This window comes from Suillus discolor (genome assembly GCF_016758755.1).
Source record: "Suillus discolor strain FC423 chromosome Unknown F5147scaffold_50, whole genome shotgun sequence".
Lineage (NCBI taxonomy): Eukaryota > Fungi > Basidiomycota > Agaricomycetes > Boletales > Suillaceae > Suillus > Suillus discolor.
The window spans coordinates 275,065-302,157 of NW_024541297.1; the positions used below are offsets into that span (position 1 = coordinate 275,065).

Sequence of the window (27,093 nt, forward strand, 5' to 3'; positions counted from 1 at the left end):
CGCGTTCAATAAGGGTGAGAACGTGGCAAAATGTCAGGTGAGGAACGCGTATTACGTAAGGGATGCGTGATTTGCAGAGCTCATTGTTCTGTACGGTACGACAACGTGCAATACGCTATCGATATGCCACCAAACTCACAAACTAGGCTTTTGCCGTTGAGACAGATTGAGCTGCCCATTTTGCAAGTCCCCCCGGAACTGAAAATCCGCACTGATCAAGATGTAGAAGACTGGAAATCCACCAAGGGATATGCAGATTATTTGTTGTTCCTCCGCCGACTGAGCGAGGCAGTGGTTGACTACACGCTTCCACTAGTGAACACCCCAAAACAGAGCCAGGTCCGCAATCATGATTGCGTCATCATTATCTGATTCATTATGTTCTCAGGAAATCGACCGAATACTTGCTCTCCTGGACACCCTGAGCGACTGGGTCGATGAAATCCCTCCCCTTCAGACTCCTCAGCGCTTTGGTAATCTTGCGTTTCGTACGTGGGGCGCTCGTTTAGAGGAGGCGAGTCTCATCGGACATGGGTGACAATGTCTCATTGCAATGATAACATTCTAGCGCTCTTACGAACTTCTTTCGAAATTACTTGGCGAGAAGTTCGCCTCCGCTTCTCCATATCTAAAGCCCTACTTGCTTACGTCGTTTGGATCGTTCCTGAGGATGGATTACGGGACTGGTCACGAATCATCATTCGCTATCTTCCTTCTTTGCCTAACCCTTATACGCCTTGTAAAACCTGAGCCAGATGAAGAGCGACATTTGGTCCTCAGCGTTTTTGTACGCTATCTCCAACTGTGCTGGAAGCTCCAGGATGTCTACAAGTTGGAGCCCGCAGGGAGTCATGGTGTTTGGGGACTCGATGATTACACCTTCCTTGGATATATCTTTGGAAGCGGACAGTTACGAGGCATGACAATCCACTTTCTTATTTTGTCCATTTTTCTAAAAAATTTATGTGACTTCTTACCACAGACCAGACGGATATTACTGTAGCTTCCGTCTTAAACCCCCCGCTTCCCCAAAGCAACTTATACTTCATGTCCATTATGCGGATTCATCAGGTCAAACATGGTCCGTTTTACGAACACTCCTCTCAGCTTCACTCAATCGCCGTTGGGGTTCCCAATTGGGGGAAAGTTCATAATGGATTGTTCAAGATGTATGAGGTGATAACCCTTTATCGTCCGTATCGGACCTTTTCATTGAATCATATTTAGGCAGAAGTTCTGGGCAAGAGGGTAGTGGTTCAGCATCTACCCCTGGGCGGGCTGATGGAATGGGATACCCACGTCGATCAGCGTCACGCGCCGTCAATGTCGCACGACGCAGCTGCCACCGCAGATACCCGTGCTCCTTGGGCACGTTCTCGCTAGTGATCGTGAAATTTATCCGACGGGTTCTACAAAGTATTTTTCTCCAGTCTCTGTGCTCACCGATGTCAAGTAGATGCGAAATGCGTGGGGGTCCGTCCCTATCACCTTTACGGAATATCCTGAGACACTCAATTATTTCGTTAGTTTCGCTTGACCCTGTCTCCATGGAATGTTCTGATCTGTCTGTCATACTTTTCGTACAGTGGCCAAAGGACTGTCCGAGTGGCAAATATGAGGGACGTACAAAGGGCCAGCATTTCAGTCGATCGGAAGTTTTACTCCGAATACTAAGCAGCGCAAATCTCCATCGCAGGGTTCCTGCGTAGATAGTGGTCACCCCCTTTGATTTCATTTGCGGTCGAGAATTACCGACGCAGACTAACACATGCAATGGACATAATCGCTATGGCTATACGGCTCCGTTAAACGACCTCGACCCGGGTTTGTGTTGGCTGTGTACCCTGGGGACACACTACGCTAACCGAAGCATTCCCTCTCCCTTGCTGCACAAGGTGGCGCATTGCCCAAAACGACGTTATTTGTTTTGTCCGGACGATTCCTACGAAGTATAAGGACAGCGCCTTTGAACCTAAAAGCATATAGGTCGAGTCATCGGTCCGTTGGCTGCGCTAAGATGACTTTGGCAAATACGCCAGATGGGGATTTTGGGGCAATGACGCGACCACGTTCCTTCCCGCCAACAACGAGGCTCGCGAAGGGAACCGATGCAGCCTTCTGAAGGCATTTCTAAGGACAAGCTCCGTTCGTTGCTGTGCATAGCATCACGCCCAAGATGGGAGAAACGGGAAATGACATGACTCAGCAGAAAGAATTACTTGGTATGGACATGTCAGAATCAAGGTTCAGTCTCAAACGGGGACATTCTGACAATTGTAGCATGTTGCACAAGAGCCGGTGGGGGGTCATGGGAATGGTCTCAAATAGAAGACCGTAATAGCTGAGGAGGGGGTGTCATCGCCTCCCGATCGGGGAATGGAGTTCACGAGAGCTCACGCTGCCCTGCAATGGCAGCTCGCCGAGGAGGGCGTAGTTTTATAATCGTGGGGAGAAACTTATCTTTGGTTACCTCGCGTTCCGTCAATAGAGGGAAGAGGAAGCGAGATCTATACTGATCTCAGCTATAACGGACCAAGGCGACGAGAACACGCGGCGAAGAAGCGTTTTCGACGGAAAGCAAGGAACACACCTGTTTATATCCTTCTTCTCTCTGGGGTTCTGGCTAGTGTGAATCTAGGTTCCATCCTAGTAGATGACTAGGCGCCGCCACAAGCTCCACGCTAGTGTAACGCAGTAGATCGACGAAATGCATGTGCTCTTCGGATTTTAGATCAGTAATTACCAAATTTAAATTATATCAACTCCGAACAACCGACCAACGTGATAACCCTATGTAAATTTTCCACCGAGGAATGCTTCTAAGACGCAAATCTATTGTGATCTTGTCATAGAAGGTCCTCGAAGAAGCTATAGGTATGAAAAACGCAGCAGCGGTGTTATGACAAAATTGAACTACGTCACGCGCCGACAAGAGCACAGCGATGTGGATGGCAAGCATTACGTAATAATTTAGGTACACTAGAACTTCCAATGGATCATCCAAAATTTCTCTCAATTCAACCAGTCATTGGCAATTTTATAGACCAACCGCAAATCAGCCTTTGCCAACAGCAAATCGCGTTACTTCGCTGTAGTCGTCGTAATAGCGACTCCAGAGACTCTCGGTATCATCATTACTGATCAGGAAAGGAATAGTGATCTCCGCCTCTTGACCCTCGAGTACGTCCTTCATTTTTCTATTGTATCCTAATATATCATCCAATACTAACTCTCCACCGCATTGCCAGGTGGTCATCCGTTCGTGGTAAGCTAAAAGCTCCATGCTGTGGTGGCGTTTTGATTTTAAACCTCGGTTCAGGCGAACCTCCTTGACAGGACCCTCTTCCTTCCTTCGCCTACCTCATTTTTTCCACTCTCGTCCCAGTTTCCTTTTCGATTGACTTTTTTATTATTACCTTACCCTTCAAGCCTTTTCCTCGCTGGACAGGGAGCGAGGAACCCATCACTTACTGAAGAGACCCTTTACTGCCGTACTAGCCCGTGGTTCCTCTGAGACCAGCGGTTCTGGTTCGGTAATTCGAGGTTTTGAAAAGAACTCCAGCCATCCACACCGGCTGCGCTCAAAACTCCGTTATTGACAAGTCCGATCACATAGTTCTATCACCCGCGGACCATCTTCCGATGGCTCAGGTTGAAATTCTTTCTGCTTTGAACCCACTCGACCACTTCATTTCAAGCAACTTCCAAAATTTCCCTGGAAATTTAGACGTCTCTTTCGACCCCGTGGTTCAGGATCTGTCACCATTGATTGACGTAGCAACCAATGACACCGCAGGAGAGAACCGGCTAGATGATGACAAAATATTTTCTTCTCTGCCCCCGCTGTTTAGGGGACACCCGGAAATCCACCTCCGCAAAGGCATTATAGATGCCGCAATGCGGGCTGGGGCGAACGAGGTTGATGCAGAAAGAGCCTTTTTCGTGGCTGATCTCAGCCAAATCTATCGCCAACATGAGCGATGGATGAAGAATCTCCCAGAGATTGTCCCACATTACGGTCTGTAGCTCGCCTGGGATGATTCCTGTAACTTCTGACCAAGTCCTTAGCGGTCAAGTGTAACCCGGATCCATACGTTATAAGGCTTCTCGCTGCTTTAGGGGCTGGCTTTGACTGCGCATCCAACGGGGAAATCTCCCAGGTCCTCAGCATTGGCGGTGTCGATCCATCGAGGATCATCTTTGCCAACCCTTGTAAAGCAACGTCTTTCGTGCGGAGCGCTGCAAGAGCCGGTGTCAACACTATGACGTTCGACAATCAAGATGAATTGTACAAAATTGCGCGCGCCCATCCGGGCGCCAAGCTTATCGTTCGTATTCTCGCGGATGATTCCAAAAGTATCTGTCGGTTCGGTATCAAATTTGGAGCACCCCTTGAGGCTGTTCCCGGCCTGTTGTCTAAGGCTAAGGAGCTCGGGCTAGACGTGATTGGGGTCAGTTTCCACGTTGGAAGTGGCTGCTATGACCCAACCACCTACGGAGATGCCATTAGGCGCGCCCGGGACGTTTTCATCATGGGATCTCAAGCTGGTTATCAATTCAGCCTGCTAGATGTCGGCGGTGGCTTTGAAGATGCACGATTTGAAGCCGCTGCATCTGTTTTGACCGACGCCATTAATCAATACTTTCCTGACCGTAAAGGTATCAGGCTAATCGCCGAGCCTGGCCGTTTCTATGTATCCAGAGCATTCAGTCTTGCTGCGAACATCATCGCACGCAGGGCGCCAATGATAGAGAGTTCTTCAGAGCCCTTGAATGCGAAGCCAAGTTCTGATGAACCAAGCGTCATGTGTATGTGTATGGCATTCTCATACTGTGACTAAACTTACACTGGTGGGGCAGACTACATCAATGATGGCGTGTACGGGGCGTTCAACTGCATCATGTTTGATCACCAGACCGTGAACCCCTACGTTCTTTCCCTTAACGGGTCGTTCCACATCTCTCCCTCGGAGCCTTTGTCAGTTTGCAGCGTCTGGGGGCCGACGTGTGACTCTATTGACTGCGTGTGCAAGGCAGTTGAATTGCCAAGCGCGCTTCAAATTGGAGACTGGCTGGGCTTTGACGACATGGGCGCATACACTATATGCGCTGCTAGCCAGTTCAACGGATTCAAGTTCAGCAACGTGATCTATACTACCAGCAAGGGTGGTGGAGACGAGGCCCGGCGGGCACTGTGGAACTTTGCTGCCAAGGGATATGGACACGGCGGTGGACCTTATTAGAATGGATATGCATATATAAGGGAAAGGTGGCAATGTAAATGGACCTGTGTTTGATGACGAGGTGATGGTAGTCGACGTGAAAAAGAGTCCGTATGAGGAGTAGATTCGTGCGATGGTGCCTCATAATGTCAGGTTTATTTTTGCGTGTGTTTTCGGTACCGAAGGCAAATGGCAGGATGCCGGGTCGTTGTTCCGGGGTTTGGTCGCTGGATCATAAAATACTAATTAGGAAGAATCCGGAAGGTATCGAGGCAATCGAGGTTTACCAATTTGTGATCGACGCTTCGCCCTTCTGAGGCACCCATGAGCTGATCGAAGCTCGCTTCCAAATAAGGATATATTGCTCTCATAACAAGATGAGGAGTAACCTCGACCGAGGGAGAGTTCATTGATTCAGGTCCATTTAAAATTATTTGTCAGCTGAATTATATTGAAATAGGAATAGTCGGGGATTATGTAGTACGTTTCCGAGGGTGGGCTCATTTTATGTAAAAATAAATAGAAAAGGATGTCTCGAAGGGAGCGAGCGAGTGGGATTCTGATGGCGGCCTGGTTGAAGAGTCCATGTGAGTCACTGGTCAAACATGACGCGAGTATCGCATGGAGAGGCCTCGACACTCATTGCATCCTAAATTGGGGTTATTTGTCCGCAGTGTCTCCATGAAAATCATGGGTGAACGCTTCTGCCGGAAGAGTGTACAAACCTTGTTCGGTTGTCTTTTCGTCAAATGTGCCTTCCGGCAGCACTTACTCCCTCCATAACACGATTGATGCGGCCGTTTAGTTGACAAGCAGAGTGTGTGACAGATTATTAGTGCCGTCTCCTCGTGATAGGCGACGGTTGACCCACGGAAGCGTGTCACAGGAAATGTCATTGCCAGCTTGCCAGCCAGCCACATAATATGTAGCAATTGCAAAGGTGTTTATTAGAAGAATTCTTTCTAGATGCGAAGGGTTCTGATTCTAAATTTGGTCATGATCGTTTTTTTTTGAACTTGCCGGTGCCGAGGGTTGCCGTCGGGGAAGCGTGCCTCGCGCGATTGCTTGGGCCGGTCAACGCATGTAACAGGTCTATATACGGCATTCATGTAATGCTATCTAGGTATATATGTCAACTACTAGCGTCGATGCCATTTACTTAGATACTAGTAACATCCGACGACGTGGCCGGAATCCCAATTATTATCATCACTTCCATCAATTCAATTCTGACTCATCATCATCCGCAGACATAACTTATAACAACTCACACCTCTTCCCTTTTTTTTATTTTACTTCCTCATGGCTTCTCCTCCTTCAATGCCTCAACAAGGTCCCCGATTTCGTCCGTACGCAAGTCCAAACCACCAAGTCAGCAAAGGCCGCTATATCACAAGTAATGACCCAAGAGGTTACATGTGAGCTCTCCTTCAACCTCGCCTCACACACCAACCCCTCATCCTTCTTCTCAGTCCTGTATATGAATACCCGCTAAACGGTCAATGGATTATGATGGACATTGATGATGGTTACATTCTCTGGACGGGCATTTGGAAAGGTGAGACATTCACTCTCGCATCGTAATTCAATTATTCACCCATCTCAGCGCTTGGCAATTCAAAGGGTGAGCATACCATCCTACTTCGCCTCCAGCTTCTGTCTCACATGCACCCAAGCCGACATTGTAAAAATGATCGATTCACAGCCTGACTTGGCCCCCGTTATCCGCCGTGTGCGGGGAGGATATTTAAAAATTCAAGGAACATGGATGCCTTACGAGGTGCGCATTTCCGTTTCCTATATACAGCTCTACTCACTCCATATTAGGTTGCCCTCCGCCTTTCACGACGGTGAGTTCGCGACCTTTGCAGCTACGACCAGCTATTAATTTCGATTCCAGAGTGGGTTGGCCAATTCGTGAAGATCTGGTACCTCTTTTCGGGTACATTTTTTTTGCATTGCTACCCTAGGATAGCTGACTTATTTTTTAATAGGCCCACATTCCCAAGCACATGCCTCTCCCCAGACCAACCAGGTTATGGTCAAGTAGTATCCACTGCATCCGGCCGGAGACGATCGCGCCGGAACAACCAAGTAGTCGCACCTGCGCCACCTGTTCCTCGCGATTCGCAATCATCATGGGCCATCCCCGCTGCAGGGCCAAGTGCTCATACCATTCCATCAGCGCATTATCTGCCCCAAGGACAACCAGCTTCCCTTCCATCGATGATGTACAGAGACCCGTCGTCTTACTCCCATCCGCAACCCACAAGTCCGCCCCTGCATATCTCCTCTTCTGCATCTCCGATCATGCGCGAGCGCTCAGCGCGGTCGCGATATTCCCCTTACCCTGCTCCACCCTCTCGCAAACCTTCGATTGCAACCAGCGACTCGGTTTCCCTTGACATTCCTTCAATTTCTCTCCAGGATATGCATTATGATAGTCGAAATGGCAAGTTCCCCGGAGACCAGATTGTGCTGCCTCCAATCCAACCTTTGGCCCCTCCAAGGCATATTAATACTACATCATATGCATTGCCTCCCATCTCTGCACTCGAAGACTTGCGAGGGATTTCTACGCACGACTCTGCAGCTGTGCTGGAACGTTTGAAGATGGACGACGAGTATGCCGCGGATGCCAGACACGAGGTCGCTCAGTGGCCAAGGCCAAGATCAGTGTCTACATCACAACAGCGGTAATTATTTTTCGTACCTGCATGACTCACAATAATGATGACCCTTTTTTTATCAGACCACCACAATCCTATCCGCCAAGTTCATGGCCGAAACGCGGATCATCAGGCACCCATCGTTCCTCCTTGGATGGGCCCTTCTGCGCGGAAACTTATCGGACGCCACATTCGCCGGAGCTCAGCCAGAGCTATCATTCATCTCACGATGGAAGCTCCGTTGATGGCGCATCTCCTGTATCGCCAACAACACCACGTTCTGCCGAAGTCTCGTCGTATAAATCGAGACATGTTGACCAGTTGTCACCCGGGAAACAGCGCGCGCACCCAGGCTATGACACATCGCGGCTGCCATCGCCTCCTGATGCGCAGAGGTACAGCCGCAAGTCAGCTGCTGGGGTTGACCCTCGGCTATCCGCCTGTCGCCATTCTTGCGATGATGACGAGGCTGAATCCGATTCGTCAGTACGAGGGCCACATCGTCCGTGGTAGTGAGTTTGATATCGATTCATTCATAGTTTTTTCTTTCCCTCATGGTCGTACATATTCACGTTCGTCCGCACTGTCGGCCTTAATCATCTTCCGTATTTGATTTTATACTGTCATGTTTGCTATCGTCGCATGGATTCAAGCTGCATTGATTTAGTTGTAATATACCAGGGTCACGTATAATAATTTTACTTTGATAGCATGTGCGGTTTTACTCCTCAGCTTGCTTCAGTTCGAGCGAACAAAGATTTAAGTACTAGGCCCGATTTCAACGTGGAGTCTCGGGGGGCTGAACATTCTGATGTCGGAACATAACATCTGTGAAGATGCTGGATGTTGCAACGTTGAAGAAGAAACCCTATCGGGACATCGAACGCAACGAAATAGACATGACAGATTCACGGGGTCGACCTGGATGACACATCTTAATCTATCTTAATCTTCTCGTTCTCCACGATCACTTGCTTGCTGGATCATGTGTATTTACATCCAAAATAAGGAGACTGGATGGTATCGAAGGAACAACACGAGATTCTTGAGTGACCGCATGGCTGATGAAATGGCCGCGTAAGCAGCCGGGCTTTTCGCGGCTGTCAAATTGACATTGTCCGACTAGACTCGTGTGGGGCCTGAGTCCAGCGGGACTGATACCGGACTGCTGGTTGCCCAGGCAAATGACATGGTTGCGATTTGGAATTCTAAAGGAACGCATCCTGGTGTTTGGCGGCCGAAGCGGGAGAACAGGGGTCTTAGTGGGGAAACTGTGTTCACAGGAGGAAGCAAAAGAGGGAGACATAGACACCGGGATCATGCGCAGGTGCCATTTCAAAAGCGTGGATTAGGAAGGCCAAGTTTGACGTTGTGTCAGGGACCTGCTACTGCGGTGCGACAACAGTTAGGCAGTTCTGTAACCTGAAGTGGATCGCCTGAGAAGACTATTTAGAGCTGAACAATACGTTCGATGGCTGATTGATAAAAATATGGCACACCCAACTTTAGAACTGTTAACATGCGTGAAACACGACTAAGATGTCTTGCTTCATTGGCTTGGTTCAGGGAGTCAGGGAGAAATTGGCCAGGTCCCTGATTGCAATATGCTCAGGAAGTTTGATCACATGCTTCGAGATGCACCGCCCGCGCCTGCGCACTCACGGACCATGGAAAGACGATTGTAGATCTGCGCCTCTGTATTAGTCACGTCGGTTATATCCTCGAAGATCTATAATTCGATCATGCGGTGCAGAGAAAATGGAGTAGATGTACCTCGAGATCAAATATGCTAGACGCGCGATAGGTGTCGGCTCTGCAATGAGAGATATCAGTTAGAGCATATCGATAGCACCTGTTTTGTGTGGTTAGAAACGCCCACCAAACTATATCTGAGACGGGAGAGACACAATAGGAGTTTTCACATGCCTCGCCTTTCCGAAGCTAAGTTGCAGTGTTACTGAATCGTAGCACCGGAGAAATGGTTAGCTGTAGCTTGGGTACGTATAGCTGCCCAGTTTACATGCGGCCATGAAACATTTTTAACAGCTTTACCAACGTAAAAGGAATCGGCATCTGGACGGAAGTTGCCGGTATGACTACCTGAGGGCGCAAGATGGGCTCATCGTCTAGTGTGCAATATAGCAATCATTATCAATTGATCACCGAGTGTGCAAAACATGGGTCCAATCTCAAAGGAGACAGTGGACATTGACCGAAAGTATCGCGTAAGATAAAGCCGAAGGCAGTTAGGTTACTTAGGTACGATGAAGCGAGGTACAGACCAGGAAATCTATTGTCTGAATGTGTCAATTTGATTTCAGTCTTCGAGGGTACAATGCAAATGCGATAGTTTCGGCTCCTCCTTAGCTCTCGAACCGATATTGACAAGTTGGGCCTCCGAAGCATGGTGACGAGTATTTTTGCCACCTCTGTACCGTCCCCCAAAGAAGCACGCACACATTATTTGGGAATCGGGATGAGGGCATCGGGGCAAAGTTTGAATACCACCTGGCTCTACATTCGGGTCCTCAGCGGCAGGTTTCAGGAGCTCAGCACTGCGAAGAATCCAAACGTGCTCACACTTGATGAGATTGGAATTTGGCGCCGTGCGCGTCTGGATGATGTAGATGCCGAGCCTGGGGCTGAAGATGTTCAACGTGTGGGCTTAGCATACGCATGGAATGCGAGATACACGTTTCACATTTGAGCGTCCATTGCGCTGTTGAACGAACAGGCCGGGAATTCCCGCTTCATACACGACAGTGTTACTATTTTTAGTGTGTATCTAGCTGCACTCATCAACGAAGGCATCAACACAGCTACTGCTGCACCTAGCTTTAACTAGACTCCCCTTTAGCGGCTGTCTCTTTTAGCGGCTATCTAAGTTCTAGCCATAGTGTCTGGACACTGGGCTTTGGGCCAGTGTAGGATTTATATCAACGGAGCCAGAAGAAATTCCGCTTAGGTCTCTCGCACCCTCGACGTTGAGTGGTGTGGCTCTTCAGGCATTTGCAATGAAATTCAGGTGTGCATCATTCTCGAATTGTAAAACAACAATTTGGTGAGGCTCTGCCAGTTCGGCATTAAAGTTCAATGCTGTCGCAGATTGGTGGGAGGAATACATCGCGTACGTTTGATCCGTCATATTCAAACACACATGTTCTTAATGCATCTTGAAGCTATGATGTACTCAAGCGGTACATTTATCAGCTGGAGAAGCGACAGCAACGGCCAGATGGTATAGAACCGCCTTATAGTGACTTGGAGGCCAATGAACAGACAACCCTTGTCGATCACAGTGATACGCCTGGCGCGGACAGCCTCTTTAAGCCACTACTCGACAAAGAGCTGCAGAAGATTGTGAGGTTTTACGAAGCGCAGGAACAAGAGCTGTTGAATGAACTCGCGCTGTTGGAGCAATCTATCACGCAGCAAGACGAGGCTGGGCTTGAGGCAGGGCTCGACTATATGGATGAAGATGAAGAAGACGAAGAAGAAGACGAGGAAGATGAATACAACATGTTATCCCGATCTGAAGACTATGGCAAAAGGTCCCGACGCAGGCGCCACAAATCCACCTCCGTCGGTTATGGAACGCGTTTTGCAACAGGTCTGCCTTGTAATACCTTGACATGTCCAGCTAACGCTCGTTAAGCAGGTTCCATTCGCGAGGAATCCACAAATCGCCGCTTTAGCGTCTCTTCTAGCGAGGCGGGAGATCTAGATGCAAGCGTCTTATCCGTTGCCCCGCGCCCACGGTCGGCCTCGCGGGCTGTATCTGGTTCGCGTCATGCAAACAGCAGCATGTCGCCGACGGGGAGAGCTCGTAGCCTGGGTGGCCGGCTGAGGACTGTGAAGGACATAACATCTACTGGAGACACCATCTGGACCGCAAAGGGCAGCTATGCCTTGGATACCCGGCTACTCTTCAAACGAAAAATTACCAACCTTTACATCACTTTATCCTCGCTGAGATCTTATGTAGAGGTCAATTACTCTGGCTTTCGCAAGATTCTAAAAAAGTGAGTTGGTTCTATCTGGTTCGCGCAATATTTGTTGAAGGGGTTGCTTCAGGTATGACAAAGTCGTGTATGGCGAGGTATCTAACATTTTATCGTACCTCGTTCATTCATAGCTTATCATTTCCTTCAGCTCAAAGACCGTTACATGCACGAAGTTGTAGAGACATCTGCACCCTTTACAGAAGAGTCGAAAGCCAAAATGTCAGATACCATCGCCCGACTCACCGAGCTCTATACCAAATGCGTGACAAATGGAGACAAGTCAACAGCACAGCAGCAGCTGAAACTATACCAGCGCGAACACATCGCATGGGAGCGGAATACAGTCTGGCGTCAAATGATCGGGCAACAGCGACACGGTACTATGAACGGATTAGGTGCTCTCATGGGCGCTACGCTGGTGCAACAGGAAGAAAGCAGCCTTATTAATGTCTCGACTCCTCTCGGAAGTCTGAAATTGACAAAGAAGAGGGTATCACTCACTGTTGCGCTAGTAGTTTTCCTCGCTTTGCTGAAGGTGGACATCGTTGCTGGTGAAGAGGCCAATAAGTGTTTTGCCATACTTGCATTCAGCACCATATTGTGGGCAACAGAGGTGCGAAATGTGCTCCAGCTTCCATTTCTTACTTACCTTCGTATTTAGGCGATACCGTTGTTCGTGACATCGCTTTGCGTCCCCTTCCTGTTGGTATGCTTACGGGTTATACGTGATGACAATGACACTGCCTTGTCTACGCCTGATGCAACAAAGTAAGTTGTTCGAAATCACCCTCTCGGAGATGCTGAGTACACGATCCAGGTATATATTCTCTGTTATGTTCTCGCCCACAATCATGCTTCTGATCGGAGGATTCACAATTTCATCGGCCTTGAGCAAAACCAACATAGATCGGATTTTAATCACGAGAGTCCTGAGCTTGGCGGGTTCAAAACCTAGTTCCGTGCTTCTTGCCTTTATGGGTGTCTCCTGTTTTGCGAGCATGTGGATCAGGTAGGCCACGTTTATTCCCGTCACTCACATGTTACTAACGTATTTCAGTAATGTTGCAGCTCCAACATTGTGCTTCACTCTCATCCGAGTAAATGATATGCGTCCTATGCCCGCAGCAACAATTATCTGATTTTTACTGTCTTCAGCCGATCCTGAGAACGCTGCCCCCTGGTTCGGCTTTTGCGCCAGCACTAATAGTTTGTTATTTACTATGTGCGGGATCAACCACTCATGACCCCTACAGCTCGCCATCGCCTTGGCCGCCAACATAGGTGGTCAGAGCTCCCCAATATCGTCTCCACAGAATCTCATTGCCCTCGCGGCGATGGATCCCAAACTCGATTGGGCGAGTTGGTTTGCTGTGGCACTTCCGGTGTCCATAATCTCTATCTTGCTCATCTGGCTGCTATTGCTTGTGATGTACCGCCCTGCTCGTTCGCCTGACGGGGAAGGAGAGATTGAGATACGGACTATTCGCCCAACAAGGGAATCCTTCACCCTCAAGCAGTATTGGGTTACGTTCGTCTGCTTATTCACGATTACTCTCTGGTGTTTTGAGCACAAAATCGAGGGTCTTGTGGGAGATATGGGTGTTATTGCTATCATCCCGATCGTCGCCTTTTTTGCCACTGGTGTGCTGAAAAAGGTGTGTGCTGAATATATCGGCAATATTCATACCAACCTACGTGTTCTCAAGGACGACTTTGAACAATTCGCTTGGACAATTGTTTTCCTCGCAATGGGTGGAATTGCTCTTGGCAAAGGTGTTACTTCTAGTGGTTTGATGGTGACTATGGATAAGATGATCCATCGCCTGCTCGAGGGTCTCTCCTTGTACACTGTCGTTCTTGTCCTCTCGCCAGTCGTTTTGGTTTGTGGTCACTTGTTGTGGTGTTCGCAGTTTACTCAAACTTCTTTCAGATTGTATCGACATTTATCAGTCATACGATTGCAAGCGTGCTACTGGTTCCCATCGCGAAAGAGGTTGGAGAAAGCCTACCCGGCGACCATGCAAATCTGCTCATTTTCATGACTGGTCTTCTTTGCTCTGTTGGAATGGGTATGCCTGTTTCTGGGTTTCCTAATCAAACTGCGTATGTCTTCACACAACCACTACGAGTCGAACCTGACGCTTTCTGAATGATCAGCGCTGCTCAAGAGGACGAGCTTGGACGCCTTTATCTCACTAATATGGACTTCTTGAAGAATGGTGTGCCCGCCAGTATTGTCGCCACCCTGGTACGTGGTATACCTTACAACTCAACACGCATGCTTACTCGGTAACGCACGTCCAGGTCGTCGCTACCGTTGGGTTCGTTCTCATGATAGCCATAGGGTGTGTTCTCCTTGTTGACATCTTGAGCGACTATTAATCATGACTGGTTCACTTTAGACTCTGATTAGTCCTTGGACCATCACCACGCACATGCACGGAGTTCAGGCAATAAAATAAACTGGGGTTCCTGATCGAGATACCCTGCGTGCATCATACCTTGCTGTATGATTTACAGCTGCGGAATACTGATAGAATTTTCAATGTCACGTCTTCCTGTAGATTTCACTTCCAGTTCGACTGATATTCTGACGAACAATAATATTGCATGTCAGGCGAATGACAAGAGGGTGTAGAGGACGAGGATATCTATGAGACATCGTTAACATAACCGACCACCTCAAGGTGCGGCTGCGAAAGAATTAAGCGAATGGTGTAGTTCATAAACAGTTTCTGCTTTCCGACTGTCCGCATTGCATTTCGTCCAACGTACAGCCGCAGACGCCTCTGTAGTCTGGACAGTCAGGTACGACCCCATCCGTAAGTGCGAGATGGGGTTGTTCTTATCACACTCTCGTCCTTGCGTTATTCGATCTCGATGCGCCTCGTGCTCCGTTTCCTGAGTAGTCTTCCATCAGAGACAGGGCCGACGCATTGGCATAGCAATCAAGGTCAAGGCCAAGGCGAAAGTAATTAACAAAAGACCAAAGCATAGCAACCACACTTGCCGTCATGATCCAACAGATCGCATATGCTGGCATATGGCCTAGACTGGTGTTCCTGTGTCTGTAGTAAGGGCACATGGACCATTGGGCTTCCACTTCGTGCGGTGAGGAAATCTGAAGTCATCAGGCCCGGTTCAAGCTTTCAACAGGTGGGCATTGAAGTCGGCGGGATTAGACCATCGTGTTCTATCATGGTCCCTGGCACCTTCCACATGTCACGGAGATAAAGTTTTGATATCATTGAGTTGTTGGTATGCTTCAATGGGATGAAGTCGCACGCGCTATTACGCAGTTTTTTACAGCCACACCAGGAAGAAGCTTTGGTAAGGAATCGGAGGCCGAGACTGCGAAGCTACACGGGAGAAGAATGGGGAATGTGAAGCAGGTTTTGCACAATTCACATGTCCAAGTAGTAGTCTCCAAAGTGTCGGAATTCGAAGTCCATCTTGCGCCTAGATGTTCTCGTTAAGCTCGGAGTTATAAAAGTTGTGCGCTGATAGAGGACATCAAGACATGGGAAGTATGCCTGGCAGGGGCCCTGCATTATACTTGGTAAATGATGACCAATTGCGTTCAAAATAGCGGACTTACAGCACACAAGAAGAAAAAGGGCTTAGTTCCGAACGACATAAATGTGCACACCACGCACCTCTCAATGGGGGTTTGAACGCAGCCTTGACTAATCTCGCCGAGTTGACGGTGGTGTACGCCGTCTCTGTCGCATATGTCCCGTCAGCAAGTACCTTTGTCCGCCCGCTTCCCTCGACCTTATTGTCTTCCTTATTGCCTTCCTCTCCGTCAGCCTCGTCCAGTAGGCGCTGCTCACTTGCAAAAATAGGGATCTCGCCAAGCACTTTGCGAATGTCCTGGAATGTGTGGTTTGAATACCTGACAGACCTTCGACGCACTCGCCCAGAATCCAGAGAACGCCGCGGAAGGCTTTACCGGAATTGATCTCTGTCAGAGTTCGAGTGAGCTTGTCGCACATGGACTGCTGGAGGTGTGGGAACTTCTCGACTATTTCACCGCGGAAGTGTTAGTGAAATAAAATGTAGGGACTAGGAGGGAAAAACAAACAGGACGAAGGCCACGACGTCCAACGCTGAGGGGTTATTCGAGTCTCCAATGGATTCCATGAGTGCATGAACACTTGCAGCCACCTCAGAAAACTTGACTGCTAACACATGGATCGATTGGATTAGAAGTTGCTATCCCAAATTTAGTTCACGGTAACGTGCAGGACTGTGAGACTGACTTTTTCGAACCCGTGTTCCTGTGTCTGCTGCAGCTGCTTCTTGAGGAAGCGAATAACTTCCTCGACGTTCCAATTCGAGGTCATGGTGAGTATGATGCTCGTGGCTTTCTTTTGGACCTCCATTTCGGCGCTGATACGATAGGATTCAGTACTATTTTCGGCTAGTGATTGATCAATACCTCGACAAGACCTGCAAGAGGTCCGTCGTCAGTTCATCCAGAATATGACCATGCTTGGAGGGTAGGGTATCCAGGCGATTCAGAACAATGAGCTTAACGTTGTTGTCGGATTCTTTGATAACCAGATTAATAAAGCACGAGGCAGCCGCTAATTACGAAGGTGAGCATATATGCGTACAGGATCTAATCGTAAACATACCTTTCACAGCAGCGGGGTTTGCGCGAGTGTAGTGAGCGTCGTAGCAGCTTCATACTTTACTGCAGGTGATGATGAATTCAACAATTTAAATATGCATCTGATGTATCGAGGCTGCAAGGCGACAAAAATGAGGATAAACAAGATGGCCTAAATGAAAAGGACTTACTCAGTGCGTCGTGTCATTCTTACAATCCAACCTGATGACTTCTATGATGCTCATCTGCAAGAGCTCGTCTAGACTCGTCAGCTGATCATACACACTAATCAACCACTCCGTAGCTTTAGGCATCGCGCAATGCGCAAGGAACACAAATGCGTTACGCTTGCACGTCGCGTCAGTCTCTGCAGCAATGAAAGTCTGCATGAGCTCGGGGGCATCTGGGATGAGGTGTTGATATTCGCGGTAGATAGTGTACACGGCAAATACGGCTTTCTTGCGGACGCAGGAATGACGGTACTCGAGACAGCTGCGGCGGGCATGAAGTGAACAACGCCTGTGTACATCAGAAACGCGAAGAACAATAATGCTATGGACTTGCGAGCGAGCAAGGCGGGGTGCGCACAAACATGACCAGTGACCACCAAGACACTCATTGCAGGGTCATGGAAGGAAGATTGAGAGGGATCGCGAATATAAGCGCTGGGAATAACATGGAGAGCGTCGGCTAACACCGTGATCAACTAGCGCCCAGAGGGACGGCATTGAAGACAACAGTGCACGAAGTAAGGATGAACGCAGCCCGGCCAGCAAAGAGGTTCAACAATGAGTGCATGGCATCACACCGACACAGACTGGACAATGGCCTGACAATTGGAGATGCGGCCTTAGATGCATGATGGTGCGAAGGGAGATAGGTACTTGATGAAGCTTAGGATTGGTGAACATATTTGGGATCACACAGACGAAGAAGGAACGACATAGGAATAAACAAAACCGTAAGCTACTATTGCTGTTCCGAATCCCTAATACACTTTGTCTTCGACAGAAACACCGAGATAAACGACGGCGTAGGTCACGCGACGCGTCGGAGAAGGGTCAGCTGATCTCTTGATTCAGCTTGATCCCCGCCCTCATGTCTCTCTCCGGTCTCAGTGAGGTAGAATTGCAACACGCCTGTGACCGTCTTTTTAAGTTGAAGAAATCCATTATCTATGCTCGAGGAGACCGAGGAGTATATATAAGCTGCCATCTGAAGAATGCGTGTCTATTGAACAGGTTGCAAGATATAGATGCGTTTGAGTTTCTTAGGGGTCCACGCGTGTGCAGGGGTGCAATACCTTCCGCAGTTTTTTCCGATGAGTTTTCTTTTCTTGTTCCGAAGCAGTGTTCAATGTTCAGAAGCAACTCATATTCCTGCTATTTTCTGATCCAAAGAGGGGCCACATTCACCGCCGGCGACGCTTATAATGACCAAGCCAATAAGGTCATCGCTGCGATAGGCATCATTCAAATTGCCAGCTCATTCGTTGTCGCGTCCATATCACAGCTCTATGCTGGATAAGATACAGTTTCCCAGTAAGTACTACGTGAACAGACGGATCGTAAAAGTCATTCGAGGAAATCACGTTAAGGTGTGCATATCAATCACAACTGTATTGTGACACTCTCAGCGAGCACATTTCAGGTATGTGGAGGTGCGTCCTACAACCATTCAAAGGAAAAATTCCTTGTTCTTGCAGATTTATGGACTTTCAATCTTGTTGGAAGCTCTATGCACGCATCTTCCTGGACGAGAAGACATGAAAGGTGACGTAGCTCAAAAGCTGTGTGAATGGATGCCGATGACGAATGGGCTATCTGAGATACATTAACTCAATGCCCCGAGTGGTCATCCTCGCTGAGCTTCCCATCAGATAAACATTTGCCGATGCGCAAGGAAGGTCCAACCAGACCATCTCCGAATCTATGGAGCGGCCCTCCATCTCCGCGACCTTGTTGCGAACACAGATTGCTGATATATTTGCCGACAACGGCATCATCAACTCCTTGTGGGGCGGACTTCAGCTTGACGGAGAAGGCAGAGTTATGGAGAGGTGCCTTTGATGCATTGGCGCCAGTATTATTGGTCGTGTGGAGGTTACAGAGCGTGCTAGTGAGCCTTGGAAAAAAGGAATTTGAAGTAGCGCAACACTAGTGCATGTCGTTTGTAGCCAAGGCTGTGGTACAATTGAAATTGATGCCGGGAATCTGAGAAAAAATCAATCGGGAGGATGTGAAGATCATATTTGAATATATATTGCTGCAGGGGTCGTGTTGAATGGCTAGTATCAGTTGTCGTCCTTCAACTCGGTCGTATGGGCTCTCTCTCTCGACAAAGTGGCTGAAGGAATTAATGGCAGTAGTAATTTTTACGGTAGTAGTGACCGGGCTTGACTTTAGTAAGTCATCAAATGAATTTGAAGACTTCTCACGTTTGTTTGTGGGGAATTTGTTCAGACACCGTCGTCGTCGCCGTCGTCCACGATGACGAACACGACTACGTCTTCTAGTCTGCCAACAGTGGCAATGCCGAGCAAGAAGCACCCTACAGTCTTACCAAATGCACATCCGTATGCAATCAAGACGACGTCCTCTGCTGTTCTTTCACGTTCGAACTCATCGCCGCACTCATCACCCTCAGTCAAACACCATTATGTTCCCCCATCGCCAACTCGCCCAAGGCATTATCACGCGTTTTCCCTTTCGTCTGTAGAAGGTGCGAGCGTCAATGAAATTCCTCGACCTTCTCCGTTGCCTGTCCCCCCTTCCTTTCATGCCATCCCTCCAACACGTGCATCTTTCTCTCTCAGTGATGACGCAACACCTTCTCGCAGACTGAAGCGTGCAGACACGCTACCATCCTCCGCAAGTGTGCCTGCTCTCAATAAAAATACTGTTACAGAGGACAATAATCTGCCTCGCAATCCCAAGCACTGGTCCACTGACGACCTCGTTTCACATCTTGCCACTTCACTCTGGGCAGGCAGCGAGTTGAGTACCGAAGACCGGGGACGCCTCCTTTGTATGATCAAGGAACAAACTATTACTGGTAGGAATTTTTTGAGATTAACTGACGCTGACCTCGCTAGGTAAGTTGTATGTTCACGTCATTTAGTGTTATACCAATGCAAAGGATCATCTGACGATTATCGTGTGTTTATAGCCTGTCTCTGACACCTGATCAACGAATTTATCTGCTCGACGCTTCCCGCGCCTTGCGCGCAGATGTTCTCCGCGGTCGCATATGGGTGGACTCATACCATTCTAAAGACATATCTGCACACTCAAAGGGTGTTCATACGCGATCCATACGCAGCTCGAATTCGCCTTTCAACTGTGATCTGTACAATTTTTCCACTTCATCGGTGGATTTAATTCTCCCGCCATCTGCCTCCATAGGAACTGATGAAGACCTTCCGCCATCCCCAGCCGTAACCTTGATTTGCTCCAACTCTGTTTCAGATTCCTCAGCGCAAAGGTACAGAGACCTTGCACGTATGCGAGTCAGGAGACGTGGACAGGTTAAGGGTCTCGTCGACACTTGGGAGCGCGAAAGAGGCGCCATCAGTGGGAGCGAAGGCTCCATGAGCGGCAGTGATGCCGATAGCGACAGTGACATTCCGTCCCCTGGGTCACCTGTTCCTCCTGCCCTTTTAAATTCGACGATCCGTCTAATCAACCCGCCACCTCCATACACATCACTCAAGGAGATTGAGGATGAACCGACCATCGAGGAGCTCCTAACGTCTCCTGGTCCTATAAAAGGTGCACGCGCTTGGGAAGAGGACTACGGGTTGGGAGAGACCGTCAAGCGGATCCCCGCTAATACACCTACCCCTTTGCCATTGGCATCTACATCTCCGAGGGTGGCAGTTGCGCTCGAAATCAATGCCGACTCAGACAAGTATGCAGCAGAATACAACCTCAGCAAGTTCAGTGACCTTGGAAACGGCCGAGCTAATACTCAGAAGCGAATAGTGACCGCGATATTTACCGGAGGCTCCAACAAGATGGACAGTGCGTTGGACAGCATACCTGTAGACGACGTACCTCAGTCCAACTTGGATCCAGGGAAGGTTGTGAGCATCCTTCATGCAGCAGAACTTGAGGTTACTACGGTCGAGTCAGCTGAAGGCGTCTCTCTTTCGCCTGACCAAGTTGTGGCACCTTCTGATAATGATACCGTCATTGCGATACTTGAAGCATCCATCGCATCTACTCGAACACAGCTCGAAGCCTTCCGAGCACGTCTGGAAGTTGTCGAAGCACAAATTGCAGCCCAGGAAGTTGTCAACCACGCTTACCTTCGTCCCGAGGAAGCTCGACGACCACTCGATGATCAACCCACAGACTATTCTTCTGTTCATGATCCATTCCCTACTCCGGATAACACGGTCTTCTCTGGTTATCATCTTGGGTTGAAATCATTTGTGCACTCGATCGTTGCTCGCACAATGGGATGGTTATATCCCTATTCTCGTCCTGGTGCACACCCTCGTCCAGAAGTAAAGACTACACATTCTGAATGGCTAAGCTTTCCCCTCGTACAACTGCGCATTTTACCTGAGTTTCGACTATCCTACGTGATCATGTTCTCTTTCGTGCTTTGTGCAGCCGTTTTGCGCAAAGTAGGAAAAACAATGCGGAGGCGTTAATCCTGGTACCTATCCAATCGATCGGGTTGATATTCTTGACTCTTGCTCTGCTCCAAATCTGTATATCATTCCTCGTCATCGCAATACCGTATCTATTATTCAATCTCACCTTCGCCTAGCCCTCAAACCTTCATCTTGCTTTTTGTTTGCGCTTGTTTTACTCCCAATTTCCTCACTTGTTATGCTTCCGCTCCCATTTCCTCCCATAATTTTCTCCCATAGCATTATATCTTTACATTGATCATACTATCCACAGCGATTCACAGCTACATTCTCTGCGCCAATAAATATGCATGTGTGCAACCCCAACTAGCGGCGAGTACTCACTTTCCCGAACTGTTTCTTTGAAGTACGAGAGTGTTACAGAAAGCTCGTGGTATCTAAGCTTCAATCATTGGTCGGATGTCCTTCATTCGAGTATTGTAAACAATATCACAATTGCTAGTTCGGACAAGGCGAATGACGTTCTCAACCACGAGGCATGGACTAGGCATGCGCTGCACGGCAAGAACTTCGTCGCCAACTTCTAAATCCAGCTCTCTTCCTTCTGCGACTATCACTTTCGCCAATAGCTGTCGAAAAATTAGAAACTGTGTGTAAGAAGGTTGTGTGGTAAGTTATTAACCGATTTATGCCGTTCGGATTCATGCAAACTCTCTGACACTTCAGTGATAGACGACTAGTAGAAGACAAGGCACAGGGCATATCGACTTTTACAGCTTTCACCTTTAGACTTGTATTTACCTTCTTGACAGTATCAGCTTCGACACCATGTGCAACGCAATTCGTCTTTGTACCTTCTTGCTTCTCGACCACACGAACCATCCGCTCGTCCATTCGCCGGTATCATTACCTAACATCATGGTCTCTCGTATTTAGTTCGCGTCGTCCCATCGCATACCTCAGTGTTATTCTCAAACTTGCTGAGGTATGTTATATCTCTTACTCGCAGCTCACTCGTACTGATGTAACCTATCATGTGCTCTCGCTAGGTAGATTATCTTTAATATAGCATTGTTCTCGAACTTACTGAGCGTGTGCTCTCGCTAGTTGCACTAGCATAAACAGGGCATACATACATCTTCCTGGGACCGGCTCCTCGCACTTCGAGACAGCTAGCACCACGGGGGACTCCATACGCCCAGCTTGCGCCTCTTGCCCAGTTACAAAATGAACTCCTTTTCGATATCTTTCGACAAGGCGCTGGGGAAGCTCCTAGTACAAGTGACTCCCTTCCATTCGAGTTGGCTGTTTCTGGAGTACGCAGGGCTTGCTACGTTAGCCTCTCACCAGAATTTTGGATCTACGTATTTATTACATCCAAGACACCGCCGGAACATCTCTTTACATATCTTAGACGCTCATCAAATCACATCAGCCGACGGCTAGGTCACGTGATGTGTTGGAGAAGCTAGCTTATGTGAGCGTAGATGGTCAAATATAAAAATTCAGTGAGTTCAAGTTTGAACTCGTCAACCGATCTCCAAGTTGATCCCCAGAGTTTGCGTTTCTTACTAGAAGACATGCGTCTTCTAAGAAGCGTAAACTCTCCTATCTCAGTGGGTTGGAATTGCAACTCGCCTATGACTCTTTTTCTAAGCTGAAGAAATGCATTATCTACGAGGAGACCGAGGAAGACCCATCTCCAGGAAGCTTCGAGCAGCACGATGCTCCATCTGTTGGGGTCGAGGCTGGAATACTCGTCGATCTATGTCCGTGCACCTGGTTCGTTCTATGAGCTCGCGCATAGATCGACATGTTCTTCTTCCGCGCATCTACAATGCTACCAGCGGATAGGCGCATTGTTCTCAATATAGAACACACTATACCAGCCACTTATCAGCTCATCAAGTTTGTAGACTCTCTGAAATCGTGGGTTACACTGTCATAGTAGAAAGTGAACGCAATCCTATGTAGTAAGTATACTTTGACTTATCTCAATCTTCCACCTCAATGTTTCCGCTAGAGTACTTTCTGAAAGGCATGAACCTTCATGAGATCAAAAAGTATAATCCACCCGGCTTCTTCGTTATGGAAGCCAAGTTATTCAATCCCTTGGACCACATTGCCCAGGCAGCGTCTGAGATGTTCGCGTGCGGAAGGTTTCTCGAGTAAGCAGATTCTGTTAGCTTTTAGGTTCACATTTCTAAGTCGCTACTTCATCTCAGGCGAAGAGTCCTCCGTGGTGCTCTGACCAATGGATATTAATGGATCTTCCTTATCATGACGTTCGCGGACGATTATCATTGACGCCTTGTACATCTCACGGCTCACACCAGTAGCCCAGTGAAGGCGTCCAGTTTGCATGCGTACTTGTCTATGGATAGGTCATCGACGTTCTGCAGCAACGCTACTGGCACCCGTAAACAATGGTATGAAACCATATAGTTCTCTCAGGAAAATTGAGTATGATACGAAATAAGGCGGTTTGAAGACGACTTGGCACGCGACCTATTTGGGGCACGTTGAAAAATCAAATGTCCAGTGTTACCCCTAACTTCTCTTGCTCTGCCCCTTATAGTGACGATACACATAGGTCTTGCCCATCAGTTGAGGAGAGGTAAGTCCATCATTCTAGTGACGAGTCCTCATCTCATCAATATTTCAGCCACCAGTAATCAATGGCGAGGAGAATGTCACGGTGCTCCTTTTCATCACTCCCTGCAGAGACAGTGTCCGGCATTCTCACAGCCGTTCTGGAAGACATTGTCCAAGATGATATGGTGACAACTCCTGAAGCGGAGCATCAGCTGCTAGCAGGAGGCCTGCCGTTCCCTCACACCATGGCATTGGTCTGCAAACGTTGGCGAGATATCGTGTCTTCTACCCCTGAGCTGTGGACTCGGATCTTTTGGATGATAAACGTACCCGAGGAGGAGGGCCGCCATTGCATAAACTCACAGCTGGAAAAATCGGGCAGCTATCCTGTCCATTTGACCATAATCAACTCGTGGTGTCACAGACGTGGAATCCGTGTTATTTTACAACACATTGCACCGCATCTTCAACGACTCAAGAGCCTTAGGCTAGCTAACTTCTACGAGGCACACCACCAGCCACACTTGGACACGCTAACAGGATATGCGCCCCAGCTCGAGAGTTTACAATTGACAGATGGGAAACATATTCATCATTGCACCGACTTGAAATCACGTTTGAAACTTGACTGTCCCGCTCTCAGGATCTTTCGTGTCGACAAAATTGTAGCTTGCAATCTAGACCACCAGTGGTTGAAGAATAACTTGATCCATGTTGAGTTCATAACCATTTCATGCGGATCTGGTAGCAATGACCGAATCTATGGCGCACGAGCAGTGATGCTTTTTCGAGCGTTGGAGGCAGTTCCACGCCGAATACCTTGCCTCACCCTCGACAACCTGCGATTATCAGATTCAGGTCTGGGCTCCATGATCACAGCTGGCGTCAAAATAGGGGCAGAGCAAGTGATCCTGTGCATAAGCATAGACGCTTTGCCTGCCATCGATGACGATTGCCAGACCATCGTTATCAAGCAATGCGATTCTATTCATGATCTTCAGAGTATCTCGTTACCTTCCTCGTCAAAATCACTGGAGTTGGACAGGTGCGGTAGCAAAGAACCGCGGCGGGTACCCGATGCCCGTATGTGGGACGGTGATACAGTCACCATCACGAACAGCCACTCCTCCTGCATAGAGATCGTCTTACACCTCCTCGGCGCACCATTCAATGATCATGTTTGTTCCCTGTGGCGCCATGTCACTACTCTCAAGCTCGTAGCCAACGATTTCGTGCCGTTGACTTTACTGAAGGCGATGATCACCAGCCGGCAGGGGGCTGCGGGGCAGAATAATTTGCCAGGGAAGAACGACGGGGATAATGTGGAATTAGAAGGTGTGCGTCCGCTCATGGTGTTCCATGTGCATGGGGGACAACATATAACAAGCGAGGAGAGAGCGTGGTTCAAGAAACGGGTGAAGGACTTCGTATGGAGGTGAGGGTGGTTTGTATGCATGGGCCGTTCCAGGAAAACGTATGTAGTAAGATTATCAATATTTAGGCTGACGACCACTAGCAATACTGAGTGTTTCATACTTATGTCCTCTCCAGGTTTCCCGCTGCGTGATCAAACAGCAACAAAGTCTATTCCGCCTAGCATCCTCTTCGTAGATTGATCCGGCGCCCTGGGGCCCTGCATAAGTACTCGGGAAGCTACTCCTCAGCATCTAGTACATATGCCATCGAATACATTCTAATCGCTTTCGTCTAAGAAATATAGACTCTAGCCTTCAAGCTAATCTATGATATCTTCACCATTTCGCGCAGTTACCTCGTCGACACGAGGCCCTTCATCATGGCACAGCCCTTATGCTCGGTTATAGGTCATGCTTCCTCACTTTGTTACTTGTTCACCGCATATATATATATAAGATGTCGTGTCCTCTACAATAATCCTCGGAATTTAATCACAAGTCCCTGCAGCGGGCTCACAGTTTTCGAACGAAAGTCGTATTCTCACCGCTCGTTGCACTTGTTACCAGTTTTACATCTATGTTTGTAGAAAGTATCCACTCAGAATCTCGCGCACGTGAGATGCGTACTCAAATCGAAGGTGAATGCGCATTTCAGGGACGCAGGATTTGTTAGATGTAAACGTTTTTCAGTGCGAGTCATCACGCGCATTTCATATTAAGGAAGGATTCACCCAGCTATGTGCTTCGCATGGCCTTCGATGGGTTCTCCTCGTGAGGCTTCCAGACTTGCAATCAAGATGGGAAATCCACGCGTCGTCTATTACTGTCCAATTATAGAGTCTTGAAGTACTCCATCCTACCTATTTACGAGAATTTATATCGCGAGAAAGTCTTCGTCTTCCTCAACGAGGATTTCTAGGAGCTTGAAAAATGACGCCCCAGGAAAACCCATAACGTTGTAAAAGTCGCCATCAATCTTGCGAATGAGCAAGTTGCCACGACCCTGTCGTCTGCGTGAATGTCGTGTTGCGCACAAGTTCGAGAGAGACTAACTTGGACTGCAAAGCCTCCTGCCCGATCTAGACCTTCCTCGCTGTCGACGTACGCCTGAAGTAGATGTTCCGGATTGTCCCCGAAGAATACCAATGTCCGTTCATCTATAGATCTATGTGCGCGACGGCAATCCGGTCAATAGGGCATACTCAAAGAGAGAAAAGCCTACTTGATCTCATATCCAGGAGCGCTCAAGATTGGATATACTGAAACAGAGGTTAGAACAGAAGAATCCTAAAAATCAGAATTTTCACATACCAAGTGAAACGCCCGTTACAACCTCACAAACACTCCCATTCAGGTCCATCAGCATGCGTATGTTGTCCTCTTTCGAGGATGGTTTCTCGAGAAGCTCTTGCCGCACACCCGTCTCCATCTCAATGGACGTCGATGGTAGGGCATGAGTGAAGACGACGGTATCCGCTGATAGAGTATTAGGTCACTTAGATGGGAACTTTCCAGAGGGCACATACCACCGATGACGAGATCTGGTGGGTCGTCTGGCGCATCTGTCTTGTGCAAGTTGTGGAAATATAGGTGAAATTGAAAGCAACGAACGTACCAGTAATCTTTGATACACCTCCACTGCTTTCTGGGTCGCAGTGGAAACGGGATATTCGTGAATATCCTCGAAAGAAGAGATAGGGAGATCCTCAGCAAACGTCGATGGGACAATTTCGGGTGCTAAGCCCTGTCTATATGTCATCTAGTGGTCGACTTTAAGAAATGCTAGGTTGGGTTCGTACCAGGGTTTGGAGTATCTCCTTTCTCCTCGGGCTTGCAGAAGCAAGAATGACGCGCTTGTTAGTCAATTTCTGGACGGCAGGTGTTTTGAGAGCGGTTGGCAGAACGGCATTGCGTTGAGGTGCCATAGCTGATCTGAGATGTCTGACTTCAAGTTGTATGATGCTTATTAT

At 48.3% G+C, this 27,093-nt stretch overlaps 8 protein-coding genes across 8 annotated transcripts; 6 read left to right on the forward strand and 2 right to left on the reverse strand.

Moving 5' to 3' along the window:
* Positions 1 to 97: 97 nt before the first annotated feature.
* F5147DRAFT_708876 (uncharacterized protein) lies at positions 98 to 1,609 on the forward strand. The gene is made up of 5 exons (XM_041438158.1): positions 98 to 339; positions 389 to 514; positions 569 to 917; positions 983 to 1,176; positions 1,228 to 1,609. The coding sequence occupies exons 1-5, from the start codon at positions 124 to 126 to the stop codon at positions 1,381 to 1,383; spliced, it is 1,041 nt and encodes a 346-aa protein (XP_041289952.1). The 5' UTR covers positions 98 to 123; the 3' UTR covers positions 1,384 to 1,609.
* Positions 1,610 to 3,202: 1,593 nt separating this feature from the next.
* F5147DRAFT_708885 (pyridoxal-dependent decarboxylase) lies at positions 3,203 to 5,693 on the forward strand. Its single transcript, XM_041438159.1, has 3 exons — positions 3,203 to 4,018; positions 4,069 to 4,809; positions 4,861 to 5,693. Exons 1-3 carry the CDS (start codon positions 3,643 to 3,645, stop codon positions 5,241 to 5,243), a joined length of 1,500 nt encoding a protein of 499 aa, XP_041289953.1. The 5' UTR covers positions 3,203 to 3,642; the 3' UTR covers positions 5,244 to 5,693.
* A 698-nt stretch (positions 5,694 to 6,391) lies between these two features.
* F5147DRAFT_708889 (uncharacterized protein) lies at positions 6,392 to 8,665 on the forward strand. The gene is made up of 8 exons (XM_041438160.1): positions 6,392 to 6,640; positions 6,695 to 6,780; positions 6,829 to 6,846; positions 6,899 to 7,002; positions 7,050 to 7,072; positions 7,123 to 7,164; positions 7,217 to 7,918; positions 7,975 to 8,665. Exons 1-8 carry the CDS (start codon positions 6,525 to 6,527, stop codon positions 8,402 to 8,404), a joined length of 1,521 nt encoding a protein of 506 aa, XP_041289954.1. The 5' UTR covers positions 6,392 to 6,524; the 3' UTR covers positions 8,405 to 8,665.
* A 2,022-nt stretch (positions 8,666 to 10,687) lies between these two features.
* Positions 10,688 to 14,524, forward strand: F5147DRAFT_312825 (SPX domain-containing protein). Its single transcript, XM_041429174.1, has 16 exons — positions 10,688 to 10,916; positions 10,968 to 11,018; positions 11,071 to 11,501; positions 11,550 to 11,913; positions 11,966 to 11,990; positions 12,044 to 12,508; positions 12,557 to 12,663; positions 12,713 to 12,904; positions 12,953 to 12,992; positions 13,051 to 13,101; positions 13,149 to 13,550; positions 13,602 to 13,775; positions 13,826 to 13,998; positions 14,053 to 14,143; positions 14,200 to 14,240; positions 14,298 to 14,524. Exons 1-16 carry the CDS (start codon positions 10,906 to 10,908, stop codon positions 14,302 to 14,304), a joined length of 2,625 nt encoding a protein of 874 aa, XP_041289955.1. The 5' UTR covers positions 10,688 to 10,905; the 3' UTR covers positions 14,305 to 14,524.
* An 830-nt stretch (positions 14,525 to 15,354) lies between these two features.
* On the reverse strand, positions 15,355 to 17,129 carry F5147DRAFT_655267 (armadillo-type protein; the record flags this gene model as incomplete). The annotated part of the gene is made up of 10 exons (XM_041433957.1): positions 15,355 to 15,395; positions 15,552 to 15,768; positions 15,800 to 15,859; positions 15,889 to 15,919; positions 15,980 to 16,110; positions 16,158 to 16,287; positions 16,337 to 16,484; positions 16,536 to 16,582; positions 16,733 to 17,002; positions 17,038 to 17,129. 10 exons carry the CDS (start codon positions 17,127 to 17,129, stop codon positions 15,355 to 15,357), a joined length of 1,167 nt encoding a protein of 388 aa, XP_041289956.1.
* A 1,682-nt stretch (positions 17,130 to 18,811) lies between these two features.
* On the forward strand, positions 18,812 to 21,393 carry F5147DRAFT_708903 (uncharacterized protein). The gene is made up of 3 exons (XM_041438161.1): positions 18,812 to 18,914; positions 18,973 to 19,604; positions 19,679 to 21,393. The coding sequence occupies exons 2-3, from the start codon at positions 19,000 to 19,002 to the stop codon at positions 21,168 to 21,170; spliced, it is 2,097 nt and encodes a 698-aa protein (XP_041289957.1). The 5' UTR covers positions 18,812 to 18,914; positions 18,973 to 18,999; the 3' UTR covers positions 21,171 to 21,393.
* Positions 21,394 to 23,803: 2,410 nt separating this feature from the next.
* F5147DRAFT_812170 (uncharacterized protein) lies at positions 23,804 to 25,225 on the forward strand (the record flags this gene model as incomplete). Its single annotated transcript, XM_041443467.1, has 1 exon — positions 23,804 to 25,225. One exon carries the CDS (start codon positions 23,804 to 23,806, stop codon positions 25,145 to 25,147), a length of 1,344 nt encoding a protein of 447 aa, XP_041289958.1. The 3' UTR covers positions 25,148 to 25,225.
* Positions 25,226 to 25,919: 694 nt separating this feature from the next.
* F5147DRAFT_708909 (Maf Ham1) lies at positions 25,920 to 27,080 on the reverse strand. Its single transcript, XM_041438162.1, has 7 exons — positions 26,923 to 27,080; positions 26,739 to 26,867; positions 26,650 to 26,689; positions 26,435 to 26,599; positions 26,346 to 26,382; positions 26,177 to 26,288; positions 25,920 to 26,126 (listed from the first exon to the last, which is right to left on the reverse strand). Exons 1-7 carry the CDS (start codon positions 27,046 to 27,048, stop codon positions 25,998 to 26,000), a joined length of 738 nt encoding a protein of 245 aa, XP_041289959.1. The 5' UTR covers positions 27,049 to 27,080; the 3' UTR covers positions 25,920 to 25,997.
* Between the last annotated feature and the right edge of the window lie 13 nt (positions 27,081 to 27,093).

Bases quoted from the DNA above. Each gene is read 5' to 3' on its own strand.
- F5147DRAFT_708885 (XM_041438159.1), top strand. From the start codon at position 3,643: ATGGCTCAGGTTGAAATTCTTTCTGCTTTGAACCCACTCGACCACTTC. The intron at 4,019-4,068 runs GTCTGTAGCTCG...CCAAGTCCTTAG, and splicing joins AGAGATTGTCCCACATTACG to CGGTCAAGTGTAACCCGGAT. The intron at 4,810-4,860 runs GTATGTGTATGG...CTGGTGGGGCAG, and splicing joins TGATGAACCAAGCGTCATGT to ACTACATCAATGATGGCGTG.
- F5147DRAFT_708889 (XM_041438160.1), top strand. From the start codon at position 6,525: ATGGCTTCTCCTCCTTCAATGCCTCAACAAGGTCCCCGATTTCGTCCG. The intron at 6,641-6,694 runs GTGAGCTCTCCT...CCTTCTTCTCAG, and splicing joins AATGACCCAAGAGGTTACAT to TCCTGTATATGAATACCCGC. The intron at 7,003-7,049 runs GTGCGCATTTCC...ACTCCATATTAG, and splicing joins GAACATGGATGCCTTACGAG to GTTGCCCTCCGCCTTTCACG.
- F5147DRAFT_708909 (XM_041438162.1), bottom strand. From the start codon at position 27,048: ATGGCACCTCAACGCAATGCCGTTCTGCCAACCGCTCTCAAAACACCT. The intron at 26,868-26,922 runs GTACGAACCCAA...ACATATAGACAG, and splicing joins AGGAGATACTCCAAACCCTG to GGCTTAGCACCCGAAATTGT. The intron at 26,600-26,649 runs GTATGTGCCCTC...ATACTCTATCAG, and splicing joins ACCAGATCTCGTCATCGGTG to CGGATACCGTCGTCTTCACT.
- F5147DRAFT_708903 (XM_041438161.1), top strand. From the start codon at position 19,000: ATGACGAACACGACTACGTCTTCTAGTCTGCCAACAGTGGCAATGCCG. The intron at 19,605-19,678 runs GTAAGTTGTATG...GTGTGTTTATAG, and splicing joins ACTGACGCTGACCTCGCTAG to CCTGTCTCTGACACCTGATC.
- F5147DRAFT_708876 (XM_041438158.1), top strand. From the start codon at position 124: ATGCCACCAAACTCACAAACTAGGCTTTTGCCGTTGAGACAGATTGAG. The intron at 515-568 runs GCGAGTCTCATC...ATAACATTCTAG, and splicing joins GGGGCGCTCGTTTAGAGGAG to CGCTCTTACGAACTTCTTTC. The intron at 1,177-1,227 runs GTGATAACCCTT...AATCATATTTAG, and splicing joins GATTGTTCAAGATGTATGAG to GCAGAAGTTCTGGGCAAGAG.
- F5147DRAFT_312825 (XM_041429174.1), top strand. The intron at 12,509-12,556 runs GTGCGAAATGTG...CTTCGTATTTAG, and splicing joins CCATATTGTGGGCAACAGAG to GCGATACCGTTGTTCGTGAC. The intron at 13,776-13,825 runs GTTTGTGGTCAC...AACTTCTTTCAG, and splicing joins TCCTCTCGCCAGTCGTTTTG to ATTGTATCGACATTTATCAG.